This window comes from Tuber melanosporum (genome assembly GCF_000151645.1).
Source record: "Tuber melanosporum whole genome shotgun sequence assembly, scaffold_36, strain Mel28".
In the NCBI taxonomy this organism is placed as follows: Eukaryota; Fungi; Ascomycota; class Pezizomycetes; order Pezizales; family Tuberaceae; genus Tuber; species Tuber melanosporum.
Window position 1 is genome coordinate 529,705 of NW_003299041.1, and position 22,733 is coordinate 552,437.

The 22,733-nt window shown below is 47.5% G+C and overlaps 7 protein-coding genes; 4 read left to right on the plus strand and 3 right to left on the minus strand.

Moving 5' to 3' along the window:
• Positions 1-608: 608 nt before the first annotated feature.
• On the plus strand, positions 609-3,200 carry GSTUM_00007491001 (uncharacterized protein; the record flags this gene model as incomplete). XM_002839457.2 is given in 4 exon segments in its annotated part: positions 609-903; positions 965-2,826; positions 2,860-2,872; positions 2,887-3,200. 4 exon segments carry the CDS (start codon positions 609-611, stop codon positions 2,937-2,939), a joined length of 2,223 nt encoding a protein of 740 aa, XP_002839503.1. The 3' UTR covers positions 2,940-3,200.
• GSTUM_00007492001 (uncharacterized protein) lies at positions 3,200-3,814 on the plus strand (the record flags this gene model as incomplete). Its single annotated transcript, XM_002839458.1, has 3 exons — positions 3,200-3,225; positions 3,274-3,643; positions 3,731-3,814. 3 exons carry the CDS (start codon positions 3,200-3,202, stop codon positions 3,812-3,814), a joined length of 480 nt encoding a protein of 159 aa, XP_002839504.1.
• A 16-nt stretch (positions 3,815-3,830) lies between these two features.
• On the plus strand, positions 3,831-7,106 carry GSTUM_00007493001 (uncharacterized protein). XM_002839459.2 has 5 exons: positions 3,831-5,691; positions 5,719-5,875; positions 5,925-6,152; positions 6,216-6,524; positions 6,580-7,106. Exons 1-5 carry the CDS (start codon positions 3,916-3,918, stop codon positions 6,780-6,782), a joined length of 2,673 nt encoding a protein of 890 aa, XP_002839505.1. The 5' UTR covers positions 3,831-3,915; the 3' UTR covers positions 6,783-7,106.
• Positions 7,107-7,762: 656 nt separating this feature from the next.
• Positions 7,763-9,104, minus strand: GSTUM_00007494001 (uncharacterized protein; the record flags this gene model as incomplete). XM_002839460.2 has 4 exons in its annotated part: positions 8,955-9,104; positions 8,756-8,884; positions 7,986-8,700; positions 7,763-7,900 (listed from the first exon to the last, which is right to left on the minus strand). Exons 1-4 carry the CDS (start codon positions 9,047-9,049, stop codon positions 7,763-7,765), a joined length of 1,077 nt encoding a protein of 358 aa, XP_002839506.1. The 5' UTR covers positions 9,050-9,104.
• Positions 9,105-9,737: 633 nt separating this feature from the next.
• On the minus strand, positions 9,738-17,043 carry GSTUM_00007495001 (uncharacterized protein; the record flags this gene model as incomplete). The annotated part of the gene is made up of 12 exons (XM_002839461.1): positions 9,738-12,929; positions 13,119-14,585; positions 14,637-14,720; positions 14,777-14,962; positions 15,010-15,190; positions 15,247-15,674; positions 15,736-15,929; positions 15,989-16,125; positions 16,188-16,339; positions 16,400-16,495; positions 16,559-16,684; positions 16,789-17,043. The coding sequence occupies 12 exons, from the start codon at positions 17,041-17,043 to the stop codon at positions 9,738-9,740; spliced, it is 6,498 nt and encodes a 2,165-aa protein (XP_002839507.1).
• A 429-nt stretch (positions 17,044-17,472) lies between these two features.
• On the plus strand, positions 17,473-18,398 carry GSTUM_00007496001 (uncharacterized protein). XM_002839462.2 has 2 exons: positions 17,473-17,802; positions 17,871-18,398. Exons 1-2 carry the CDS (start codon positions 17,523-17,525, stop codon positions 18,134-18,136), a joined length of 546 nt encoding a protein of 181 aa, XP_002839508.1. The 5' UTR covers positions 17,473-17,522; the 3' UTR covers positions 18,137-18,398.
• A 2,843-nt stretch (positions 18,399-21,241) lies between these two features.
• Positions 21,242-22,733, minus strand: part of GSTUM_00007497001 (uncharacterized protein) — a gene marked incomplete at its 5' end in the record, with an annotated part of 3,448 nt that continues 1,956 nt past the window's right edge. Inside the window, 2 exons of the mRNA XM_002839463.2 lie at positions 21,242-21,549; positions 21,602-22,729. Of these exons, the coding sequence (XP_002839509.1) occupies positions 21,346-21,549; positions 21,602-22,729 (1,332 nt within the window). The 3' untranslated portion in view covers positions 21,242-21,345.

The following is a 22,733-nucleotide window of genomic DNA, read 5'->3' on the forward strand; positions in this document are numbered from 1 at the left end:
GTAAGTGAACTTTCTATCCTGCCTTCACCCCCTCAGAATGTGCGAGCCCCTGAAAAAGGTCAACAAACAAAACCCCTCGCCCGTCCACTCTAGGAATTAACCTCCTTCAATCTTTTCTTATCTACCTTGCATTACTTTTGCGGGTGTGCCCGTTTCATCCCCCATTGCTAATAATTCTCTTCTCCTTCAAGTTTAGCCAACGATCTTTACCAACCGTCCTTCGTTTTTTTTTTTTTTTTTTTTGCTTGCTGCTTGTCTTCCACAACCTTTGTTGTTTCCCTACAGCTTTGTTTTTGGAACACCATTCTCCCATTCTTATACAGCACTGGATTGTATTAGACAAATTGCACTCGCTCAACGATTTAACCCCCTGCTGCAGTAGGTTTGGCCAATCGGGTCGTTTGCTGCTTTGAATAGTTAATCTTTCACATACTGTTGTTGGAGGTAAGTCATCGGTTGCAATAGCAACTAGCTTTCGTGGCTTGATGCCTTTGTACACAAGCCAGACAACAAAACTTGTTGACATATTCGCTCCTTGAATTGTCAACATAGAAAGCCATCAGCACTAATTGGCACATAGGTTTTTTTGAGATCGTTCTTTGCCCATCATGTCGGGGCCTCAACAGCCGTACGACGACCATCAGGGTCACCAGTACGGAGGTCAAACCGATTCATACTACCAGGATGAATACCACAATCAAGGACATGGAGGCCATTACGACCAGGCCGGGCAAGGCCAGCATTACGATTATAATCAGGGCGAAGGCTATTATGACGAACAGTATGTCGTCTCAGTTTTCAATGATCTGCTTTATCAGCTAACATGTGGTAGGGAATACTACAATGCTGGACAACAAGGGGGATATGGACAAGATGCTGGATACTACGGAGACGGGCGGGGTGGTAGATTTCTCCCTGATTCTTTATCTAAATGTAGCACTGACATGTCTTCAAGGATATGAAGATGATTACTACGGAGACCAGTACTATGACCAGAACACTCCTGCTGCCGGCCAGCAGCCCCAACAAGGGTATGACCGCAAGGGAAAACGCCGAGGTCACGATTCAGAGGAGGACTCTGAGACCTTTAGCGACTTCACTATGAGATCTGACATGGCCAGGGCTGCGGATATGGATTACTACGGACGCGGAGATGAACGGTACAACAGTTATGATAACGGACCAGACGGTCGACGCGGATATCGCCCACCCTCCTCTCAAGTATCCTATGGCGGCGGTAGATCATCCGGTGCCTCTACCCCTGTTTACGGCGTTGATTACTCTAATAACCTACCCGCCGGCCAGCGTTCAAAGGAACCATACCCAGCGTGGACGACCGAGAATCAAATACCTATTTCCAAAGAGGAGATTGAAGATATCTTCCTTGACCTTACCAACAAATTTGGGTTTCAGCGCGATAGCATGCGCAATATCTATGACCATTTTATGACCCTCCTCGACTCTAGGGCATCCCGCATGACTCCGAACCAAGCGCTACTTTCGTTGCATGCTGACTACATCGGTGGTGAAAATGCCAATTTCAGGAAATGGTACTTTGCGGCTCATCTTGATTTGGATGATGCTGTTGGATTTGCCAATATGAAACTGGGAAAAACAAGTCGCCGTGCTATGAAGGCTAGGGCGGCTGCCAAAAAGAACAAACCCCAAGGCGAAAACGAGGAGCAGACGCTGGCTCAAATGGAGGGAGATAACAGCTTGGAAGCTGCCGAGTATCGATGGAAGACCAAGATGAACCGGATGTCTCAGCATGATCGGGCACGGCAGATTGGTCTTTTCCTACTCTGCTGGGGTGAAGCAAATCAGGTCCGTCTTATGCCAGAAGCCTTGTGCTTTATCTTCAAGTGTGCGGATGATTACCTCCACTCCCCCGAGTGTCAGGCCAAGGTCGAGCCAGTTGAGGAGGGTACCTACCTTAAGGACATCATTACTCCGTTATATCAGTACTGTCGCGATCAGGGGTACGAGATTGTTGATGGCAAGTTCGTCCGACGAGAACGGGACCACAGTCAGCTTATCGGTTATGATGACTGCAATCAATTGTTTTGGTACCCTGAGGGCATTGAAAGGATCGTCATGACTGACAAGTCTCGCCTTGTTGATGTTCCTGGTCCACAGCGGTATTTGAAACTCAAGGAGGTTGAATGGAAAAAGGTGTTCTTCAAGACGTATAAAGAAACGCGTTCATGGTTTCATATGGCTACCAACTTCAATCGTGTCTGGATCATCCATATTGGCGCCTTTTGGTTTTACACTGCGTTCAATTCCCCTACGCTTTACACTAAGGAGTATCACCAACAACTAAATGAGAAACCTCATGCGGCCGCTCGGTGGTCCGCGGTCGCTCTCGGCGGCGCTGTTTGTACATTCCTCATGATTGTTGCTACCTGTGCTGAATGGGCTTTTGTTCCTCGTCAATGGGCGGGAGCTCAACATCTCACCAAACGCCTCTTATTTATCCTATTCATCTTTGTTCTGAACGTTGCACCTAGTGTTTACGTCTTCATGATTGATGGAAACAATGGTGGAAAAATCGCAAGGATCCTCGGAATTGTGCAATTCTTCATTGCTTTGGCTACTTTCTTCTTCTTTTCTGTGATGCCTCTCGGTGGGTTGTTTGGCAGCTACTTGACTAAAAACTCGCGTCGCTATGTTGCCAGTCAAACATTCACCGCCAGCTATCCCCGTTTACGTGGCAATGATATGTGGATGTCCTACGGAATATGGGTCTTGATCTTTGCAACTAAGCTGATCGAGTCGTACTTTTTCTTGACTCTCTCTTTTAGAGATCCTATCCGCGTGTTATCAGTCATGAAGATCGACAATTGCTTGGGGGAGAAGCTTATTGGGACTGGTGATGCTGCGAAGATGTTTTGTCGACGCCAACCTCAGATCCTACTTGGTATTATGTATATCACTGATCTGACTTTATTCTTCTTGGATACATATCTTTGGTATATTGTCTGGAATACTGTTTTCTCCGTTGCTAGATCCTTCTATCTCGGTGTGTCTATCTGGACACCATGGCGAAACATCTTTTCCCGACTCCCCAAGCGTATCTATTCCAAGGTCTTGGCTACTACCGACATGGAGATTAAGTATAAACCAAAGGTCCTGATCTCTCAGATTTGGAACGCTATTGTTATTTCTATGTATCGCGAGCATCTTCTTGCGATTGACCATGTCCAGAAGTTGTTGTATCATCAGGTATTTTCCCTTTTGCGTATCCTTGGTTTCTATTGCTGACTTTCACAGGTACCATCGGAACAAGAGGGCAAACGTACCTTGCGAGCCCCTACATTTTTCGTCTCCCAAGAGGACCATTCCTTCAAGACAGAGTTTTTCCCTAGCGGTAGTGAGGCTGAGCGACGTATCTCTTTCTTTGCGCAATCGTTATCTACGCCAATTCCTGAACCACTGCCTGTTGACAACATGCCTACCTTTACTGTCCTTATTCCTCATTACAGTGAAAAGATTCTTCTTTCGCTCCGTGAGATTATCCGTGAAGATGATCCTTATTCCCGTGTTACGCTTCTGGAGTACCTTAAGCAGCTTCATCCTCACGAATGGGACTGCTTCGTTAAGGATACAAAAATTCTGGCTGATGAGACCTCCCAATTCAATGGTGAAGCCGAAAAGACCGAAAAGGAAAAGGAAGTGTCCAATAGCAAAGTAGATGATCTCCCATTCTACTGCATCGGTTTCAAGTCAGCTGCACCTGAGTACACTCTTCGAACTCGTATTTGGGCCTCACTTCGTTTCCAAACGTTATATCGCACAATATCAGGTTTCATGAATTACAGCCGCGCTATCAAGCTTCTCTACCGCGTCGAAAACCCTGAGGTTGTTCAGATGTTTGGTGGTAATACCGATAAACTGGAGAGAGAGCTCGAACGTATGGCAAGAAGAAAGTTCAAGATTTGTGTTTCGATGCAGCGCTACGCCAAGTTCAAGAAAGAGGAGATGGAAAATACAGAATTTCTCCTTCGCGCCTATCCTGATCTACAAATCGCTTATCTTGACGAGGAGCCACCACTAGTTGAGGGAGGAGAACCCAGATTGTACTCTGCTCTTATCGATGGCCATTCAGAACTCATGGAAAATGGAATGCGTCGTCCAAAGTTCCGTGTCCAGCTATCTGGAAATCCTATCCTCGGCGACGGAAAGTCTGATAACCAAAACCATGCTATTATTTTCTACCGCGGTGAATATATTCAACTTGTTGATGCCAATCAGGACAATTATCTTGAAGAATGTCTGAAGATCCGAAGCGTCCTTGCTGAGTTTGAGGAAATGACTGTTGAGAACGTCTCACCTTACACCCCCGGTCTCCCCCCTACCAAGTTCGATCCTGTCGCTATTCTTGGAGCACGTGAATATATCTTCTCTGAGAACATTGGTATCTTGGGTGACGTCGCTGCCGGTAAGGAACAGACTTTTGGTACCCTTTTCGCCCGTACTTTGGCGCAGATTGGTGGAAAATTGCATTACGGACATCCCGATTTCTTGAACGGTATCTTTATGACAACACGTGGTGGTGTGTCCAAGGCCCAGAAGGGATTGCATCTCAACGAGGACATTTACGCTGGAATGAACGCACTTTTGCGTGGTGGTCGCATTAAGCATTGCGAATATTACCAATGTGGTAAAGGACGTGATTTGGGGTTTGGATCTATTCTTAACTTTACTACAAAGATTGGAACTGGTATGGGAGAACAGATGCTTTCGCGTGAATACTACTACCTCGGCACTCAGCTTCCTCTGGATCGTTTCTTGTCCTTCTACTATGCGCATCCTGGTTTTCACATCAACAATTTGTTCATTATGTTGTCGGTTCAACTCTTCATGTTTGTCATGATCCATCTTGGTGCTCTCAAAGACCAGGTTGTTGTGTGCGACTACAATCCCAACAAACCAATTACGGATGAACTGAAGCCTATTGGATGCCGCAACATTGAACCGATCATGGACTGGGTTGTGCGTTGCAGCTTGTCAATCGTTATCGTGTTCTTCATTTCTTTTGTCCCTCTTGTTGTCCAGGAACTCACTGAGCGTGGATTCTGGCGTGCGGCTACTCGTCTTGGAAGACATTTCTGCTCATGTTCACCTGCCTTTGAGGTGTTTGTGTGCCAGATTTATGCTAACTCCTTACTTAATGATCTCGCCTTTGGTGGTGCTCGCTATATCGGTACGGGTCGTGGTTTCGCGACCGCTCGAATTCCTTTTGGTATCTTGTACTCACGTTTTGCCGGACCTTCAATCTACCTCGGCGCCAGATCTTTGATGATGGTGCTTTTCGCTACTTTAACCATATGGGGTATTCACCTTCTCTATTTCTGGGCCTCCTTACTTGCTCTTTGCACCTCGCCCTTCATCTTTAACCCTCACCAATTTGCTTGGGACGACTTCTTCATTGATTATCGTGACTATTTAAGATGGCTTTCCCGTGGAAACTCGCGCGCCAATCATCAATCATGGATTTCTTTCTGCCGTCTTTCTAGAACTCGTATCACTGGTTACAAGCGCAAGATCCTCGGAGATCCATCCGAGAAACTTTCTGGAGACATGGCTCGTGCAAAGTTCACAAACATCGTCTTTAACGAGATTGTTGGGCCATTCCTTGTCGCCATTCTCTGTATTATTCCCTACTTGTTCATCAACGCACAGACCGGTGTAAGACAGGATAATCCCGGAAACGAGGATTTGCCCGAGCCCAAGCCAACTGGAGCCCTGATGCGTCTTGCCGTTGTGGCATTTGCTCCTATTGCTGTCAATGCTGGTATTCTTGCAGGCTTGTTCGGAATGGCATGTTGTATGGGTCCTGTTTTTAGCATGTGTTGCAAAAAGTTTGGTGGTGGTAAGTTATTTTCCTTTCGACGTATTATTGCTTTAGCTGACCAAGCTAGTTCTTGCCGCCATCGCCCACGGCTTAGCTGTTATTATGCTCTTCGCGTTCTTCGAAGTCATGATGTTCCTCGAGGGATTCAGCTTCACCAAGACATTGTCAGGAATGATTGCGATGGTTGCCATTCAACGATGGTTTTATAAGCTTATCATCTCTCTTGCTCTCACTAGAGAGTTCAAGACTGACCAGAGCAATTTGGCTTTCTGGAACGGAAAGTGGTATGGTCTTGGTAAGTTTTTTTCGTCGGTAAAACTCTAGCGATCGAGTTGTCAACTAACCGACCTACTTATAGGACTTCATGCTATCTCACAGCCCGGTCGTGAGTTGCTGTGTAAGATCACGGAACTCGGAATGTTCTCGGCAGATTTCATCCTTGGACACGTTATATTGTTCTTTCAATTACCTGTTATTCTGTTTCCATATGCGGACCGAATTCACTCTACTATGTTGTTCTGGCTACGTCCATCCCGCCAAATTAGGCCCCCGATCTACTCCTCCAAGCAATCAAAGCTCCGAAAGAAGAGAGTCATCCGGTTTACTGTCGTTTACTTTCTCATGCTTGTCGTCTTCCTTGCACTAGTTGTTGGACCAGTTGTGGCTAGTATGTTGCCCCCCCAAATATAGTATTCCGAACAGATCACTAACAGCTTCAACAGAGAACATACTCATTGACGCTACGAAGTCGGTCAACATTATGCCTGACATGGGGCTCCAGCAACCTCACGACACTTACTACAATAATACCGACACCGCCTACTGGGAAGCTAACCCTGATCTGGTTGATGATGGTGGTAAGGAGTTTAGGGAGGGTGCCCACCAGAATAAGAATGCGAATAGCAAGTTCAAGCTGAGGTTTTAAGTCCATATCCGGAGGTTGTTGTTTTCCTTTTTCGGGGTTTTTCTTTTTCTTTCATTGTTCCGGGCGGCGAATAAATACGGATACTCTTGAGCGCAGGTCTTGTGTATAAAGGGGCGAACAACTGGTTACGAGGTGTCGTTGTAATGTTAGTGATTAAGCGGGCCTGTTCAATGAACAGGCAGCGGGTGGGCGCTGGATAGAGGTGATAAAAAATCAGTTTTGTCCTTCGGGGTTTTTTTTTTTTTGCATATTAGTCACTGTATTATTTTCTCTTTTATTTTTGTATCCTTAGGTAAATAAGGAGAGCTAGTAAGGTATTACGAATTTTTTTTCTCATCCTACATAAATAAGCATTTTTTCTCGTATCATATTCGATGGATCGGCATTCTTGTTCCAAACTGGATCCACTTGGTGGAAAATGCATAGTCTACCAGCGCTACAACATATTTTGTTTCCCCGCTGCTGTGCGATGCGGCACTGGTCGGCACGATTTTAAGTTGGGCTGTCCTGCGATTTGGGCTTGTTACCATGCCAGTAATTTGTAGCAGATGTTGGGCACGGATATCCGTTGAGTCGAGTCTAACCGATTTTGATGAGAGGTTGAACTAGTGGTATAGTACGTTGGATAATGGTACAGTATAGTATTTTGTACGATAGCAATCCCACAACTAAATTAACTTGACAGTTAAAGTAATGTACTGTACTCCAAGTAGTCAGTACCCAACCAGATATCTCCCCACCAGGTCAAGTATGTTGGAAAGCCGAAGATGTGACCAGCTAGCTAAATAGATGAATAAATACAAAGCCCCTTCCCCAACTGCCACTAGCAAGCTCCATGAAAAGAAATCTAAGGGTTTTCATCTCATTTCATTTCCTTCATTTTTTTCAGTTTCCTCCTTCTGAAGTCGCAACCATTTATTCATGAAACAAAATTGATTCAATTGCCAGCGTAGCATTCGTATCGTGCATGTGTCATTTACTTATTCGCCTGTCCCTCCTTCCTTTGGCACAAACAACTCGGGCGACATATTTATTTTCGTCAATTTCGCGATGCAGCCTCTTAGCTGCAGGAGTGTGGCCACGCCTTCCAGGATGCGCATATGTGTGAACCCTATGACCTATTTATTGTCGTCCATTGTTGATTAGTTCTTGATTGGGAGGTAGCAGACGGTGGATGATTGGGGGGAGGGGGGTGAAGCATACTTTGATGAACTCCAGCTTCGAATGTTCACTGAGAGCATCTACCGTCTTCGTGACTCTGAACATAGTGCTGATGATATCGATGGCGGAATAGCCCTTCCCCCAAAGCTCCTCTAGCTTCTCCAGCGCTGCATCAATCTTGCCGGTGTAACAAGCCTTGATCAAGGCCTGCACCGCAATCGGGTGCGGCGAGTCAACAACCTTGAAGACGTTGTCCGCACTGACGAAGCCAAAACCCGCGACCGTGCTCTGCAGGTTGTTAATGGCCTGACGCATATCCCCCTCGGCGGAGAAAATTAGCGCGGCGAGGCCCTCCTCCGAGTGCTCCACCTTCTCCGCCAGGCAGATCTCGAGTAGGCGGTGGAGGACCTGCGCATCTGTGAGGCGGGAGTAACGGAGGATGGCGCAGCGGGATTGCAACGGCTCGATGATTTTGTTGCTCTGGTTGCAGGCAAACGCGAAGCGGGTGGTGGATGAGTATATTTCCATCGTGCGGCGGAGGGCCTGCTGGGCCCCCGCCGTCATGCTGTCGGCTTCATCGAGAATCACAACCTTCTGTCTTCCGGGTGGGAGCGTGACCTTCTTCTGCGCGAATCCCTTGATGCGATTCCGGACCACGTCGATCCCGCGCTCGTCCGAAGCGTTGAGTTCTAGCACTGCTTCTTTGTACGCATCTCCTAGGAGGGCTCTGGCGAGGCATAGGACCGAGGTTGTTTTACTACGCGAAATAGGATCAACTTTGTGTTATCTTGCGGAGAAGTGAAAGGTAGTACCCAATCCCTGGCATCCCAGAAATGATCAAATGTGGCATGTTCCCGTCCTTCCCGATAATCTTCAATCGCTCTACTGTCTCGCTGTTGCCGACTATATCTTCTAGGAAGATCGGACGGTACTTTTCGACCCTAGATGAATGCGCAATTAATCAATTAACCATCCACCCTTTCAATCAGAGAATGGGGGAAGTTCACGAACCATGGTAACTCATAAGCAGGTGTTCCGGAAGTATTTGTAGCAACCGTCGCAGCGATTCCCCTGCCCAGTGCAGCCTTTGATGATTCTCCGCTCATAATTGTCTCTTTGTGGAGGGGGTGGGGTTGCGAAAGTTTTAGTGTGATTAAAACGTAGGGTAGGTGAGGTGAGGTGAGGGAGCGAGGGGAGACGCGTTGTTCGTTGGCACTTTAGAAGCTCTTTGGGGTCAGCGCGGTTGCTGCCACTTGCTGGGTGAGCATGGCATTTTACGCGCTTCTCGATCACTTTGACAGAAAAAAAAACAGATAAAAGAAAAACCAAGCAAAAGTACTGGGACATTGAGCTGGCGAAGGATACGTTTTGATTTTTCCGTAGAAAAGATACAGTACTTTGCGGCATTTCATAGAACAAGCCCCTGACTATCAACACTCACATGAGGGTGACAAATGCTGCTCATATTGGTTCTACAGTATTTTGGGGCGGGTTTTAAGTTATTAACGCTGTTCATTCATTCCTAGTGCGAAATACCAAACTGCTCACGACTACTGGCGCTTGGATCGCACATAAGAAATCCGTCGACAGCCCTTTCCAGGGACTGCTCATAGACAGAACATCTTCACAGTAAAATCAACCGCCCGCTAATGGGCCCAAAATTTTGATATTCCAACCTTAATTTTTATATCACAAGAAGGACTGAAAACAACTACAAAAATGTATAAAACTCTAACCTCAAGACCCTCATCACCCATCCAGCAAACGCACAAAATAAAGGGGAACGTATTATTCTCAGACACATCCCATAATATCCCCGACAACGCCCTCCAGCATCCTAAAGGAGTAATGTTCCGCAACACTCTTATACACATGTAACCTCTTAACAAGCACCTCCCTCTCAGCCGTAAGCACCCAGGGCCCCGAACACGAGCAATGCTCCATAAACTCATTGACCTTTAAAGTTTGACACTTCCCACACTTGAGGTCCTGGACATTATACGCCGTGACAAACTGGTGCAACTGCGATATCATCTTCTCCTCGAACGCCAAGCGGTCGAACTCGCCGCCGCAAAAATCAAACTTGCACTTCCAGGCACGCCCGCGGAGTTGGCCGTCGGCCGTGACTTCCGGCATCAGGTCCTCATCCTTGCACAAGTCCATGTCGCGTGGGAGGGCACAGTTCTTGCAGATCACTTGGGAGAATTTGAGCGTTTCACTGGGGTTCTCGAATGTACCCTCTTTGCTAAACTCTTTGATGTCGAGCAACGCCAGGAGTTCCTTGCGGAGGATGCGTGCTTCTGTGTTGATTTCTTTGGCAAGGCCGAAGACCGCTGTTAGGGAGCGGACGAGCTGCAGGACGGGGTTCTTCATATCCCGGTAGGCGCCTGGTAAGGAGGGGAATTCAAAGTCGACGTCGATTTCCGGGTGGATCATAGATTCTTGCTGGCGGCGGATGAGCTGACCGATTTGCTTACGGAGGGGCTTCTTGAATTCGTTGCCGAGGATGACCTTGTCGCCCGAATCCTCAGACATTTTGAAGAAAATCTGGGTAGGCCATGGCGTTGAAGCATTGGGTCCTGACGCGGACGGGTTCTTCTGAGCGTGAATGGCCTCTACAAACTCAACTACCCAATCATGGAAGATTGTCTGCAAAGTTTGTGGAAGGAACTTCGCAAATTGCCAATGCATGATAATGTTCAACTCCTGATTCTCCGCTTCGACGATCTTCTCACAAGCCTTTCCCCCATGGTTCATCTCATCATACCAGACAAGATAGTCCCAATACTCATTAATCTTCAAATCGAGAAAGTTGAACAACGGTTTTGCCCGGATAGCTTTGATAATGTACTCGCTATAAGCATAAGCATTCCCAACATCCGTCTTAGTAGTCTGAACAAGAAGTTTGTTGACATTCGCAAACACAATATGGGACCCAACTCTCCGGAAATCAGTCAGAAGTTGCAGGAAAGCCTTCTTAGACATGGTCTGGACGTAGTAGTGTAATGCCCGGTCGTAAAGGAATGAATCCGGGCTCTCGACCCAGCGAACCAAGTGCTCAACCATAATTTCCGCCACCGGCTGCCCTCGAGTAGCTAGAGCAGACCAGGCCTTGACCATCTCCCGTAAAACTGCCACCCCAGCTGTAGTGAACGCGTTGTTTGCGAAAATAATATTAGTCCCATCAGTTGGATCATCACCTTGAGGTGCTGCCGGGTTCATAGCAACAGAATCGCTCCCCTCCAGCTCATTTATTAAAGAGGACGTAAGGATTGTGTTGATAGCCAAATTCCGGACCTCGATCTCAATGCAGACGGACGAATACGACCCAGGGTTATTGATAGCAGGCATATCGACTGTTTCCATAGACCCTAAGATATCATCCTTCTCATATCCTCCGTGGTCTGGCTTGGGTGAGGGTGACCACCACAGCACAACATTATTTTTTTGTAGCCGTCGTGCATAGTCAATGTCAATCAGGAAAGTTGGATCATCCCTCTCCAGGTTACATAGCGGGATCCTTCCATAACGCGCTAGCTCTACCAAGTGCAGTATCCACGCCCCCAAAGCCAGGTAATGTGTTACAATCCTCTTAGCCACGAATGTCTGCCAACCAAGAGGCAGGCTATTGTCCGCGGGATCTGAGCGTAAGGTGAGGATAGGGAACTCGCTCAAGATAGACACAGCATCCACCAGAGTCCTTTGTTGTGGGGATTGAATAACAAGCGTAGTTGGCTTCGACTCCTCATTCCGGATCCCCTTCAATAGATCAGTCAACTCCTTCTCTAGCTTCTTTTTCGTATTGACATAAGTTGTTTGAAAGTGTAGTGTGGCTGGGTACTCGATCATGCTATCTCCGGGACCGTTAGCCGTTTCCATCCTTCGGGTGAATTGCTCAGCGTATATCTTGTCCATGTTCGGGAGGCCCTGGGCTTCCCGTGTCGCATTATAAACTACAACATGCGCTTCTCCTCCGGGTGGGAAGAGGCCAAAGACCTGGCGGTCACCCGCAACCACATGATACAAAAACAGGTAGTCCATACCGCCGATCTGGAGGTAAGGTCTCTTCGCCTCTTTCGATTTCAATGAAGACAAGTCGAACCCATGGTCAAGGCCCTTCCCAAGCACACCCCGCTGGGACTCATCGAAGGTGCAACTATTACCTAATTCGAGCAGAGCACGAATACTCATAGGAACTTGAGTTTCGTACACACCTTCGACGCTAGCGTGCGAGAAGATAATCGAGAAAGCCTTCTGCTCAGATATGTATGTATCCTCGGGCACCACCAACTTGAAGAGATTCCCCGAAGGATGGCCATTTGGAAGAGTATGGTTAACCCTTTCTACTATGCACCCTTTAACAGTAACATCCGGAAGCTCCTCACTCTTAAAATTGATAAATATTTGACGTGGAACCTTAATCTTCAAGGTGATAATCTTCCTACCGACTAATATGAAAGCCCTAACTTCACCAGGCATATCCGTCGGCCGAAGTTGCAAAATCTCCCAGGTATTCGAAAGCATGAACTCCGTCTGATTCCTGAAGAAGCCACCAATAGAGTCCGCCTGAAGAGAGCTCCTGTCCCCGAACAATTGCCTCCGCCTAGTCCGAGCGTGTTTTTGAATTTTCCACTTTTTCTTCTGGTACTGCAACCACCCTTTGTAATCCTCTGTCATCGGTGGCATCACAGCGGGCAGGCTAGCAAACGGATCGCCCCCGACCGGAGCAGGTGTATCAGGCGCCTTCCTCTTCCCAAGACGCTTCGCAGTTGCAAGCATAGGCCGGTTTAAAGGCATCGTAGTAGTGCCGCCAAAGTCTTCCATATCGTCCAAGTGCATAGACACTCCAGGAGGGACAATCTCCAACTCGGTCCGTTTCTGAAACATATCCGTCATCTTCTTCTGCTTAAACCTGTCATCCTCGATGTCGATACGTCTCTGCAGCCAGTCCGGATGTGGCACCCTAGGTACTGGGTTGTCAACTTTCTGGAGAGCAGCAGGGATGGTGATAAGCTTCTGAATGACAGATCCCAGACGCTCAAGGTAGTAGTTCCAATCAATGATACCCCGAGGATCAAAATCGCTCGGTTCCTCATGCAGCCATTTTCGCAAGAAGTGGCGTTTGACCGATTCCTCCGCAGAAAATATAGCAACTGGGAGTGCTCTCTCGGTAACAGGTGCGTTTCGAGGTTTTGCGGACACAATGTATTTGCAGTTGAGACCTTTGTCCTTCACCATTTGCTCGCCCAAGAACTCTGCCAGCCGCTTCGCGGTGGTAATAGACGTCGACTTCTGAGAACCATACTCCGCCAATGTCTTTGACATACTTCTGTTTTCACAAATCAAGTCAATGAGCTCCTCATCGGCGAGCGTTCTACCACGTAAATGCAGAACATCAAGCCAACGATTGGCAGTCTTAGCTACGGCGCCATAACACTCCTCTAAACTCGTTCCCTCCAAGAAGAATTTAAAAATTTGAGACTGGAATATCTTGATTAGTTTTAGTTCGCCGCGGCGCTTGACTTCGAACCCCTTCAGTTCCGCCAAACTCCCATCATGATTGAACACAGCATAACGTTTCTTTAAATTCTTATCCTCCTCTTTGGACGTAGGCAGGATCATAGCCCTATAAGGCCCATCGACCTCAAAGAAGATAGTGTTTTCGCTATGGGTCTTATATCTGTGGGTGGCGGGATCCACAAGTTCTGAATACTGGTGATTGGTAAACTTTGCATGGACCAGATGGTTCAACATCACGCAAGGGTAAGATATCGGCAGCTTCTTCCCACCCTCGAGTGTGAACGCAAAGTTCTCCGGAAATGTCCCTGGGAGAATACACCAAATACCGTCGGTATCCAGCTCTAATGGTCTCCCGATCCGCTCGACGATTTCTTTAGCCAATTGAATTATGTGAGCACCAGTAAGACAAGTGACACCAGCCATCTCCATAGAATACCAGCGAGATCCTTTTCTCATGACGTATCCGTAGAAGGAATTAAGAATGACTTTGTGAGCAAGCTGCATAGAGTCGAACAAGACAGTCATCTTATTCGCTTCATCGATCTCTGCAGCGGTGGCACCGGAGGCCTTAAGGTCATCTGCTTTACGCTTCCATGCTTTTTGCTTCCCCTTGAAGTCGTAGCGACGATCACGGAAGTTCTTGACAGTATCGACGTAGAATGGATTCTCGCGCTGACAGATAATGGCTTCTTTCTCAATTGTTTTGGTTTCATGAATCTTATGGTAGACCTTCTTGCTATAGTCTGCAAGACGCTTCTTGATTGCCGAGGCTTGCTCCTCGCTTGTCAGATCATCCCATGTTCTTTGGGGTGATTTCGGATGCTTAGGAGGAAATTTCTCGTTCTCTAGTGAATACCTAATCATATTGTACTCGTCTCTCTTGGCGGGGAGATATTCTCCTCTCCAAGCCCATGGTAGCCGCCGGTCACAGGTTTTTCCAGGTCGGTTGAAGTCACAGGCAGCACAGTCCGATTCTGATATCATGGAATCTGGTTGAAGGCGATTGGTGGTCATAATGTTCGGGTACATAGAAGCAACGTCCAAATGGTATATCGATGGTCGCTCATTTCGTGCAGGGAGGTCCCTCAATTGCTGAAGTTTAGACCTGATTTGTTCCTTGACCTATCCACTTCATAAGCATAAATTCCAACCATCAGAGGCAACCATACAAACCTCATCATAATTCGTCACATCCTCCATCTTCTTCCCCTCGACAACAATACTAAATTGTAAAGCAGAGTCAAGGTCCTCAATGAGCTACTGCCAAATCAGACAGCCATCCAGAAACAAAAATAGAGCCAAAGGCCACCCACTTTATCAATGGCCCCCGTATCAATGACGAAATTGGCCGGGATATCACTTCGGAACACTCCCGCTTCGATAGACTCGACGTGACCACCGACGTATGTCTCCGACCCTAGCAAATGACCATCAAAGAATGCCTCCTCAACCTGCTTATGCTTGTTCGGCAAGACAATCTCCTTCCGATATGCTTGGACCTGTTCAAGTAAGCGAGTGATACCTTATGACCGCATGGAACACCCACCATAAGCAACATCTCACAAAGGGTTCCCGTTCCTTTCCGTAGCACATCATCCGGGCCTAACGGGATAATCGTACACAGGGCAAAGACGAAGGGGTGTACGTATTTCATATATAGATAGTATGTAGCCACGGCGTCGGAAACCGAGTACTCTGCCAGGACTTGCGGCTTCTCCATGGCATACCTTGGAACACAAAATCAGTAGATCCAGGGTAGGAGGAAGATAAGCAGTAAACGAACCTTGTCATAAGCTCGGGGTCCAATTCATCGGGGTCGTATCCGAGCTTTGCTGTAGTGACCGCCTTCAAGCCTTGACTCCCCTGGGGCAGATAACTGTCACGTTTCACCCAGGCGAAGGCATCCATGTGGGCAGAATAGTTGCTATAATAGACGTCTTCAGAGTTTTTCCGGAAGCCAATCTCACGGTACACGTCTATGCCCAATTGGGAGGCTCTGGCTTCTACAAATGGCCAATCGAAGAAGTCACCGTTGTACGTTACCATTACCGTGGGTTTTGCCTCTTTGATGTGGTCGAAGAATCGCTCAAGCACGGCTTTCTCGTCTGGTTCGTTGAAGACCATGAAATGTCCTTCATACTCCGGTCGAGGAGTGTATTCGAAATCCTCAATGTCTTGGGAAACAATCTCTCTGTTAGTGATGAGAAACCCCTATAAGCGCATACTTAGCTTCTATGTTCCATTCCTCAATTCTCAACATTAGTAAACTCACTGATCCCTCAATCATATACGATATCATCATAATCTGATCAATTGAAGCGTCAGGAAACTTTAATGGTAACTTTGTAGTTTCAATATCCCACGCCAGCACGACCGGCTCGGCCTGTTTCAGTCGATCCTCAATGCAAGTAAGCGATACAATGCCATGTTTGGCCTCAACAGTATACCACTTTCCAATACGGATCTCTATGTACTACTTATCAGCAACCATTGATTGAATCGCAAAGATATCACCATGACATTACCTTGATCGATAGCCACCCGCACATGATATGGCACATCATACTCTCGTATATCAATTATAAAATCGCAAGCTTCAACCATATTCGTAGACCTTCGTAGGTCATTACCTTCATCAATGAAGTCAAAACCGGCGCTAGCACTATCCCAAAATCAGCTCTCTCGCCTCCGAGAAAACCCCAACCCCTAATATATCATATATACCTAGCAACTTCGGCATAAGCGTCCATAGCATTAACATTCTTCCTATTCTTCTCCGCAATCGGCATAAGCACTTTCCGGGCCGCCAGTAAATTCGTGACGTTTACAAACTCCAGCTTAATGAAGGTTCTCCGGTATCCTAGCAAATGATTCGGCTGTCATTCATATCGTCAGCTCTGACTATCCTTCCCCCGAGCATTGCCGTCACCACCTACCATCCGTAAATCTTCCTTTGTTAACCTCGAAGTCTTCTTGATTATGCCCTCAAACTTTCTTCTCAACCACTCCTCTACCTCCGGCTCATTACCACGCTACCATCCCCGCACTCATCAGCATTCACATCCCATGCAATGCCACATGGGAATATCCCAAACCTTAGTAGCAATTAAAAAATACGGATCATACAAGACAGTCGCTTTGAACGACCCCCCATAATCATCCAGAAAGTAATAGTCCACGCCCGCCTTTCCACCGGTAACTTGGCCGTCTTCCAGAATAGTCTACGAACCCCCCCAAACAAAAAAACCCACATTAGCAAACCGCTTCCCCCTCCCGCCTTCAATTGATTCCACATAGTATTTTATTTTATTTTTTATAAACTCACAGACTTCATGTTGACCAGCCAACCAACTTTCTTAGGCCCAGCCTCAAACCTTGCGAAGCCCATCCGCTCATCAATGTCATTCGCAAGTCTCAAGGACTCAAACTTCTCCTCTCCGGAGGTGCCGTCGGTAGCTAGTAATGAGTTCGCGGTAATGGTCCTTGTCTTCTGGAATCGTCCTCCACCACTATTGCCACCTCTGCGGTAGCCTCCACGCTTGAAGCGTGTGCTGCTGCTGCCGCCCCGTGAGGAGTACATTGTTGAAATCGATACTGTGTGTCGTTGTAAGTAGGTATTAAAGAGTGTATGGTTTTGTGCAGTATGGTGTACAACACTAAAGGAGAGCAGGTGAAAGGATGAAAGTATGTGTGATAAAACTAGATTAAGTATAATTACCAGAATAGAGAAAATCCGAAGGTACTCAGGGTTGTCAGAAGAATTTATCCTTCGTTAAGTTTTTCCCCCTCAAGCATGGGCAGATAAAGTCAACACAACGAACAACGCGCACCTAACGCGTTCGAAATTTTAATTTAATTCTAAGCAAACCTGAAGGATCCCAACTCGGTTAGTTTGCTTATGTAACCACTGAGAGGCTGAACTCAGTATGGTATAGTAACCTTAAATCCCTGGTGGGGAATGATATCTCAGCCCGATAAACTAGCCCCACCATCCTCACTCACCCATCCATCCCAATCCCACTACCCAACCCCCAAACAGGCAACCAAAACCAACAAAAAATGGCGGAAGATGCCCGAGATCTCTCCACAACCTCCAACACAAACCCAATCGTAACCGCCAGGACCCGCAACACCACCCTCGACCCAGCAAATCCCACAGATCCAAAGGTCACACCAAACGACTACGCTGCAACCCAGCAAGCTACCCTCTCGGAAGCCGTCAAAACCATCCACACGGAAGACTTCAAGAAAGTGCATTTACAGCCATGCGTTCGGAACGCCTTTCTATACGGGATCATCGCCGGTATTGCGTTCGGGGGTTTGAAGCTTGTTCTTCGAGGTTTGCTCCCTTTCCCATTTCCCCGAAAGGAGAGAGGAATGGGGGGGGGTTACTGATCTGCTCCGCAGCACCAGTACCCAATGCGGCGAACTGGGCCGCCGGAACGTTTGCGGGAACTAGCGCGATTACATATGAGGTTTGCCAGTACCGGAGGCATAAGGAGAAGGCTGGAATGCGGAGGGTTGTGGAGATTATTGATCGGAAGAAGGCCGAGAGGGAAAAGGTCCTTGTGGAGAGGAAAGAGGTGGCTATGAGGGCTGCTGAAGAGAGGGCTGTAAAGAAGGAAGCAGAAAGGCTGGAGAGTTTGAAGCCGTGGTATAAGAAGCTTTTTTAAAACAAAATGGGATGGGATGATGAGGGAAAGGTAATTGTACATCAGGTAAATAATAAGTTTGGCGTCGTTGGCTTTGCTAAACTTGACTTGGATATCTACTCCACAAAGATGTTTGGTATCACGGATCATAAGCTACAGGTGGTGGTGCGATGTAAGACTAAATTAAGTGGGTACATAAGAAGTATTGTAGTGAAAAACAATACCTCAAGAAATACCGTATCAAAAGCAATAAAACGGACATATGTCAAGCCAAATCATAAAACATAGACCCCCATCCCCCAAACTCTAAAATACCCATTACCACAGCCATATACCTAAGAAGGTTAACAGATGTAAAAAAGAAAAAAAAAAGAAACCCAAATCCACCGTGTATTCCCCACATCAGTCCCGAAATATACAGCCCCACCCCAGCAACCAGAAACATGAACATACTCCAACCCCACCAGCAACCAAGGCAAAGAAAAGAAAGAAGAAACCCGAAACCCAGATATACGCCATCCAGCCACCCAAACCGCATATACAATCCTCGCAAAAGCCATTGAGATATCATGACAGGCAGGCAGACAAAACCCCCACATCAAGCTTATCAGTAGTAGCAAGACTAAACATCAAAATGCACCCTCTTCCTCCGTCCGCGGCAATCTTCTTCGCCCTCCTCCCCTTCAGATCTATGAGTAACCCCCTTCGTCACCGCAGCCGCGGCAGTGGTATTACCATTCGTAAAGCTCTTCCTTCTCCTCCTCTCCCAGCTCCGTTTCTCCCGTGCTTCCTTAGACACCCGGGATTTATATTCTCGAATCTGCCGTTCAATGGTTAGCTCCAAGCCACTCCTCCAACTCCGGAGCATGGGCAGAATATAATATCGTACCTGCTGCAACTTCTTCTGAGCCCTAATGTAACTTTGCCTAGGAGAGGGTTTAACTCCAACCCCACTCAAGCCCCAATCACTATCCTCCTCCTCCTCCTCCTCCTCCTCCTCCTCCTCTTCTACTGCTGCTGCTCCCTCCCGGAGCCCCTGTGCCGGATGTGGGGCAGGAGCATTCCCAAGCTCCTCATCACTACTGCTCCCATACCCACCCCCTCTCCTCAGCGTTAACGGTGGTGATACCAATCTTGTGCGTTTCCCAACCACCTGTCCATCCCCATCCTCTTCCTCCCCCCCTTCATCCCGATCATCTACATCAACAACCACTCCATCCCCACAAGCCATCCCAGCATCAAGTGGGAACTTCACCCGACCAAGCGACAACCCCTCAAGCTGCCGAGCAAGTCTTCCAGAATGCGAGGAGCCCTCGGGCTCCCTTCCTCCACCTCCCCCTCCCCCTCCTTCTTCTCGCCATACGGCCGGAGGCGGCGGCGGCAGGATACTCTCTCGCTTGCGCTTGAGCGGAGAGAATAGCGTAGATTCACTTGTATATATCGCCATTTTCGTATTCAAATCTATGTTTGCAGGAGGGGACGGCGGTGGGGTTCGTTGCGTGGTGCTGTCCGTGGGGGTAGTGGTGGTAGGTTCCATGGTTGATTGATCGATGATGTAGCGGAGGGTGGATGGTGTGGTGATGCTTCGCTTTGGTCTACCCTAGCCGAGCAGAGTAGGGATAGATACCGATATGTATTATAGGCAATAAGATAAACCTCAAGTATGATACCGGTACCTATATCTCGCTGGTCGGACTGTCTTTTACCACCCAAACAAGAAAAGAAGCTCGAAGCTCAGCCTCACCCAGCCAACGTAGATCAAACCCCGTCTAGAACAACCTCCGAATCCCGCCAGGGGTTCGTTCTTTCGGAGTTTAGCCGATTAGCGAGCCAATCCAACCAAGCTTCCCCTCCTCCGTGGGCGATGATGGATTACTGTACTAGTACTCGTACAGGGAGGTTGAGTTAACCGCTATCGAGTCTAACCCTCTTTTGCATGAGTGCCGATAATATATCCTAAGTTACTGTAAATTTAATACCCACCTACCTGCCGTACCACCGTGTTTCGCAGAACGGCACTCGCCCCGGTCGTACCCGCGAATCAACTTAGGCCATTAACTATTTGTACAGCGCCGGTATTTCTCGTGCGCAGTGGTATGGTACCGCACCTCCTGGGTTTGGTCGGACGGACAAAAGGACGGCACGGTATGGTAGGTATCATACTAAAGATAATACTTGTGTTGCGATGTATAGGGGAAGGTTCGTCGGGGACCCACTGTGATAATTTACTCAATGGTACCCCAATTTACTCCATCTACCGGTCCGGTACCAAGACGACACTTTGGAGACATGTGTGGGATGAAATTCCCCACGGCACTCATGGCTAAACAAAACAAAGTTTTCGGGAGACTGCTAACTTATCATAATTACGGTAATGCATGAACCGAGTTAGGCGAGTGAGAGCACGTGAAGATGTGGGAAGTAGACTATCTAAATTATCAATGCTTTTTTTGTCTACGATTATTCCTTTCCTTCCCACACGAGATTAACCTAATAAGCTCCACCCAAGTTTCATATTGTATTAACCCGGAAGGAACTTTTTGCAATCATCTACCGTACCTCTCGCTCTCACCCCAACCCCCCACCCAAAAAAAGGAAAGGAAAGGAAAGGAAAAGGAAAATCCATCGCGGCAGTATATTTCCCTCCCCACCAAAGAGGGGGGAGAGCGCAAGAAAGAAAGAAAGAACAGAGGCCACTTCGTAAAAAATGGCGCATTAAATAGATGTATGTATGCATATATCAAAGGAAAAGGAAGAGAAAGGAAGGAAACTACGCCCTCCCAATCCTTCACATTAAACAGCCAACCATTCAAGCTAGAAATTATGAGTAGCTCGCCCCAAGGTTGTAATAAAAACGAAATACAAGCGCAGGTATCAGAGGAAGAAAAACGCAAAAACGCAAAAAAAAACAAAAAAACAAAAAAATACCAAGAGGACAATATGACAGAAACGCTCAAAAGCAGCCATTCATCATGGACATCAAAATCGTGAGAAAATGGGCAGACAGAGTTTGATGAAACCTAAACAGAAACGCAGACAAAAAGCCACAGAAGGAAATAACAATAGCCCCCGCAAAAGGTTGTCCACTAGTCCACTCCACCCTATACCTGATATCGCAACAGGCAAAACAACACAAACAAATCCAAGGAAATGGGATTACAGGTAGAAATATGTATTAAAAGGAAAGGGAGAGAGAAAAGCTTAAGCTCAAACCTCCAAGCTCGTGCCGTCTATGTAGACACGGGGCTCCTGCTCTCATTATTGTTACCAGACACTGCTCCATTTTCGCCTGCTTGAAGCTTCTCTCGCAGTTGGGCGGCGGACGACAAGCACTCGATGTACGTCCTAAACTTGATGATTTCCCTCAGCAGATAGCTGGACTTCTTTTCCCAATTGTTCATCGCCTTTGAAGAATTTGGGTGGCGTGGGGAGAACTAATTAATGTTAGCATTGAAACCCTTTCAAGAGGGAGGAGCTAAGACCTACCGTTAGGACCATAGTAGGCCTCAGGTCGTTGTGTCTAGCAAGTTCCACCTCAATGTTGGTAACATATGTTTCCAAAGCTCTTAGCTGATCAGCCTCGCCTAATGAGCTGGCGACCATGCTTTGACTTGGCGGTGCCCAATCCGTGATGTTCACCCGGTCACCCGGCAATCTTGGCCTGACCACAGTCCCGTGGTCAAGACTGCTTCTAATAGAAATTTGGAGGCTGGGCCTTGAGTCATTAGTGTTGGAGACACTTGAAGTTAAGCCAGGGCCTATCTCGCCAAGAACGTTGTCGCTCCAGCCATATTCCACGTTACTAACACCACCAATCAAAGGCTCCTTCGAAAGTCTGGCTGCCCAATAGTTGGCCGTAGAAACGAATTCCTTGACAATCTCTGCCGTGCCAACCTCGAAGAAATGAACAGCACCAGAGGGGAGTGATAAGGCCCAGACGTTAGGCCTTGCCTTCGAATAGCCAGGTGGTGGAAGTGCTAATGCGATGGTCTGCCGTAAAAGAAAAGAACCGATGGCATCTGCGTTCTCGGTCCAATTACCGCCTCCAACGACTCCAACCACAGCATCCTTATTCTTCCCTGACTGGTTGAACTGGAAAAGCCTCATCCATCCCCTCTCAATAACTGCGAAGCATTCGGTCCAGCCCCTATTCTTGGCCTTTTTGTCCATGCTTTCAAGATGATGTTTGTGCTTCAGCATTCCTTCTTTTGCCCAAGGTGCTCCAGCAAGTTCCAATTCATCACAGTCGAGCAAGGTAGCCTCTCTGTCATCGACAGAAGTCCCACTTGCTGCCTCCTCCCGGATGATAGCATGACTCAAAGCGTTAGCGAACCCAATAGATTGTGCATAGTCAGCATGCGTAAATGCTGAACCCAGTGAATCAACAGACATGGAAGTCTGGGTCTTGTCAAGAGAGTATTTGCTCCATGTGCTGGAGGCGGAGGGGCTCCACATCGATCGATCCTCGAGACTAGTCCGACTAGAGCCTGCATATGAGCCATTGTAAAGCCTGGGCCGAGACCGATTCTTAGCTGTCCACTTCGCGCCTAGTTTGCTGTCGCGATTATTGCGAGTAGTGCATCTCGCCTTGTGAGCGAGAGACTGAAAGGTCCGCTGG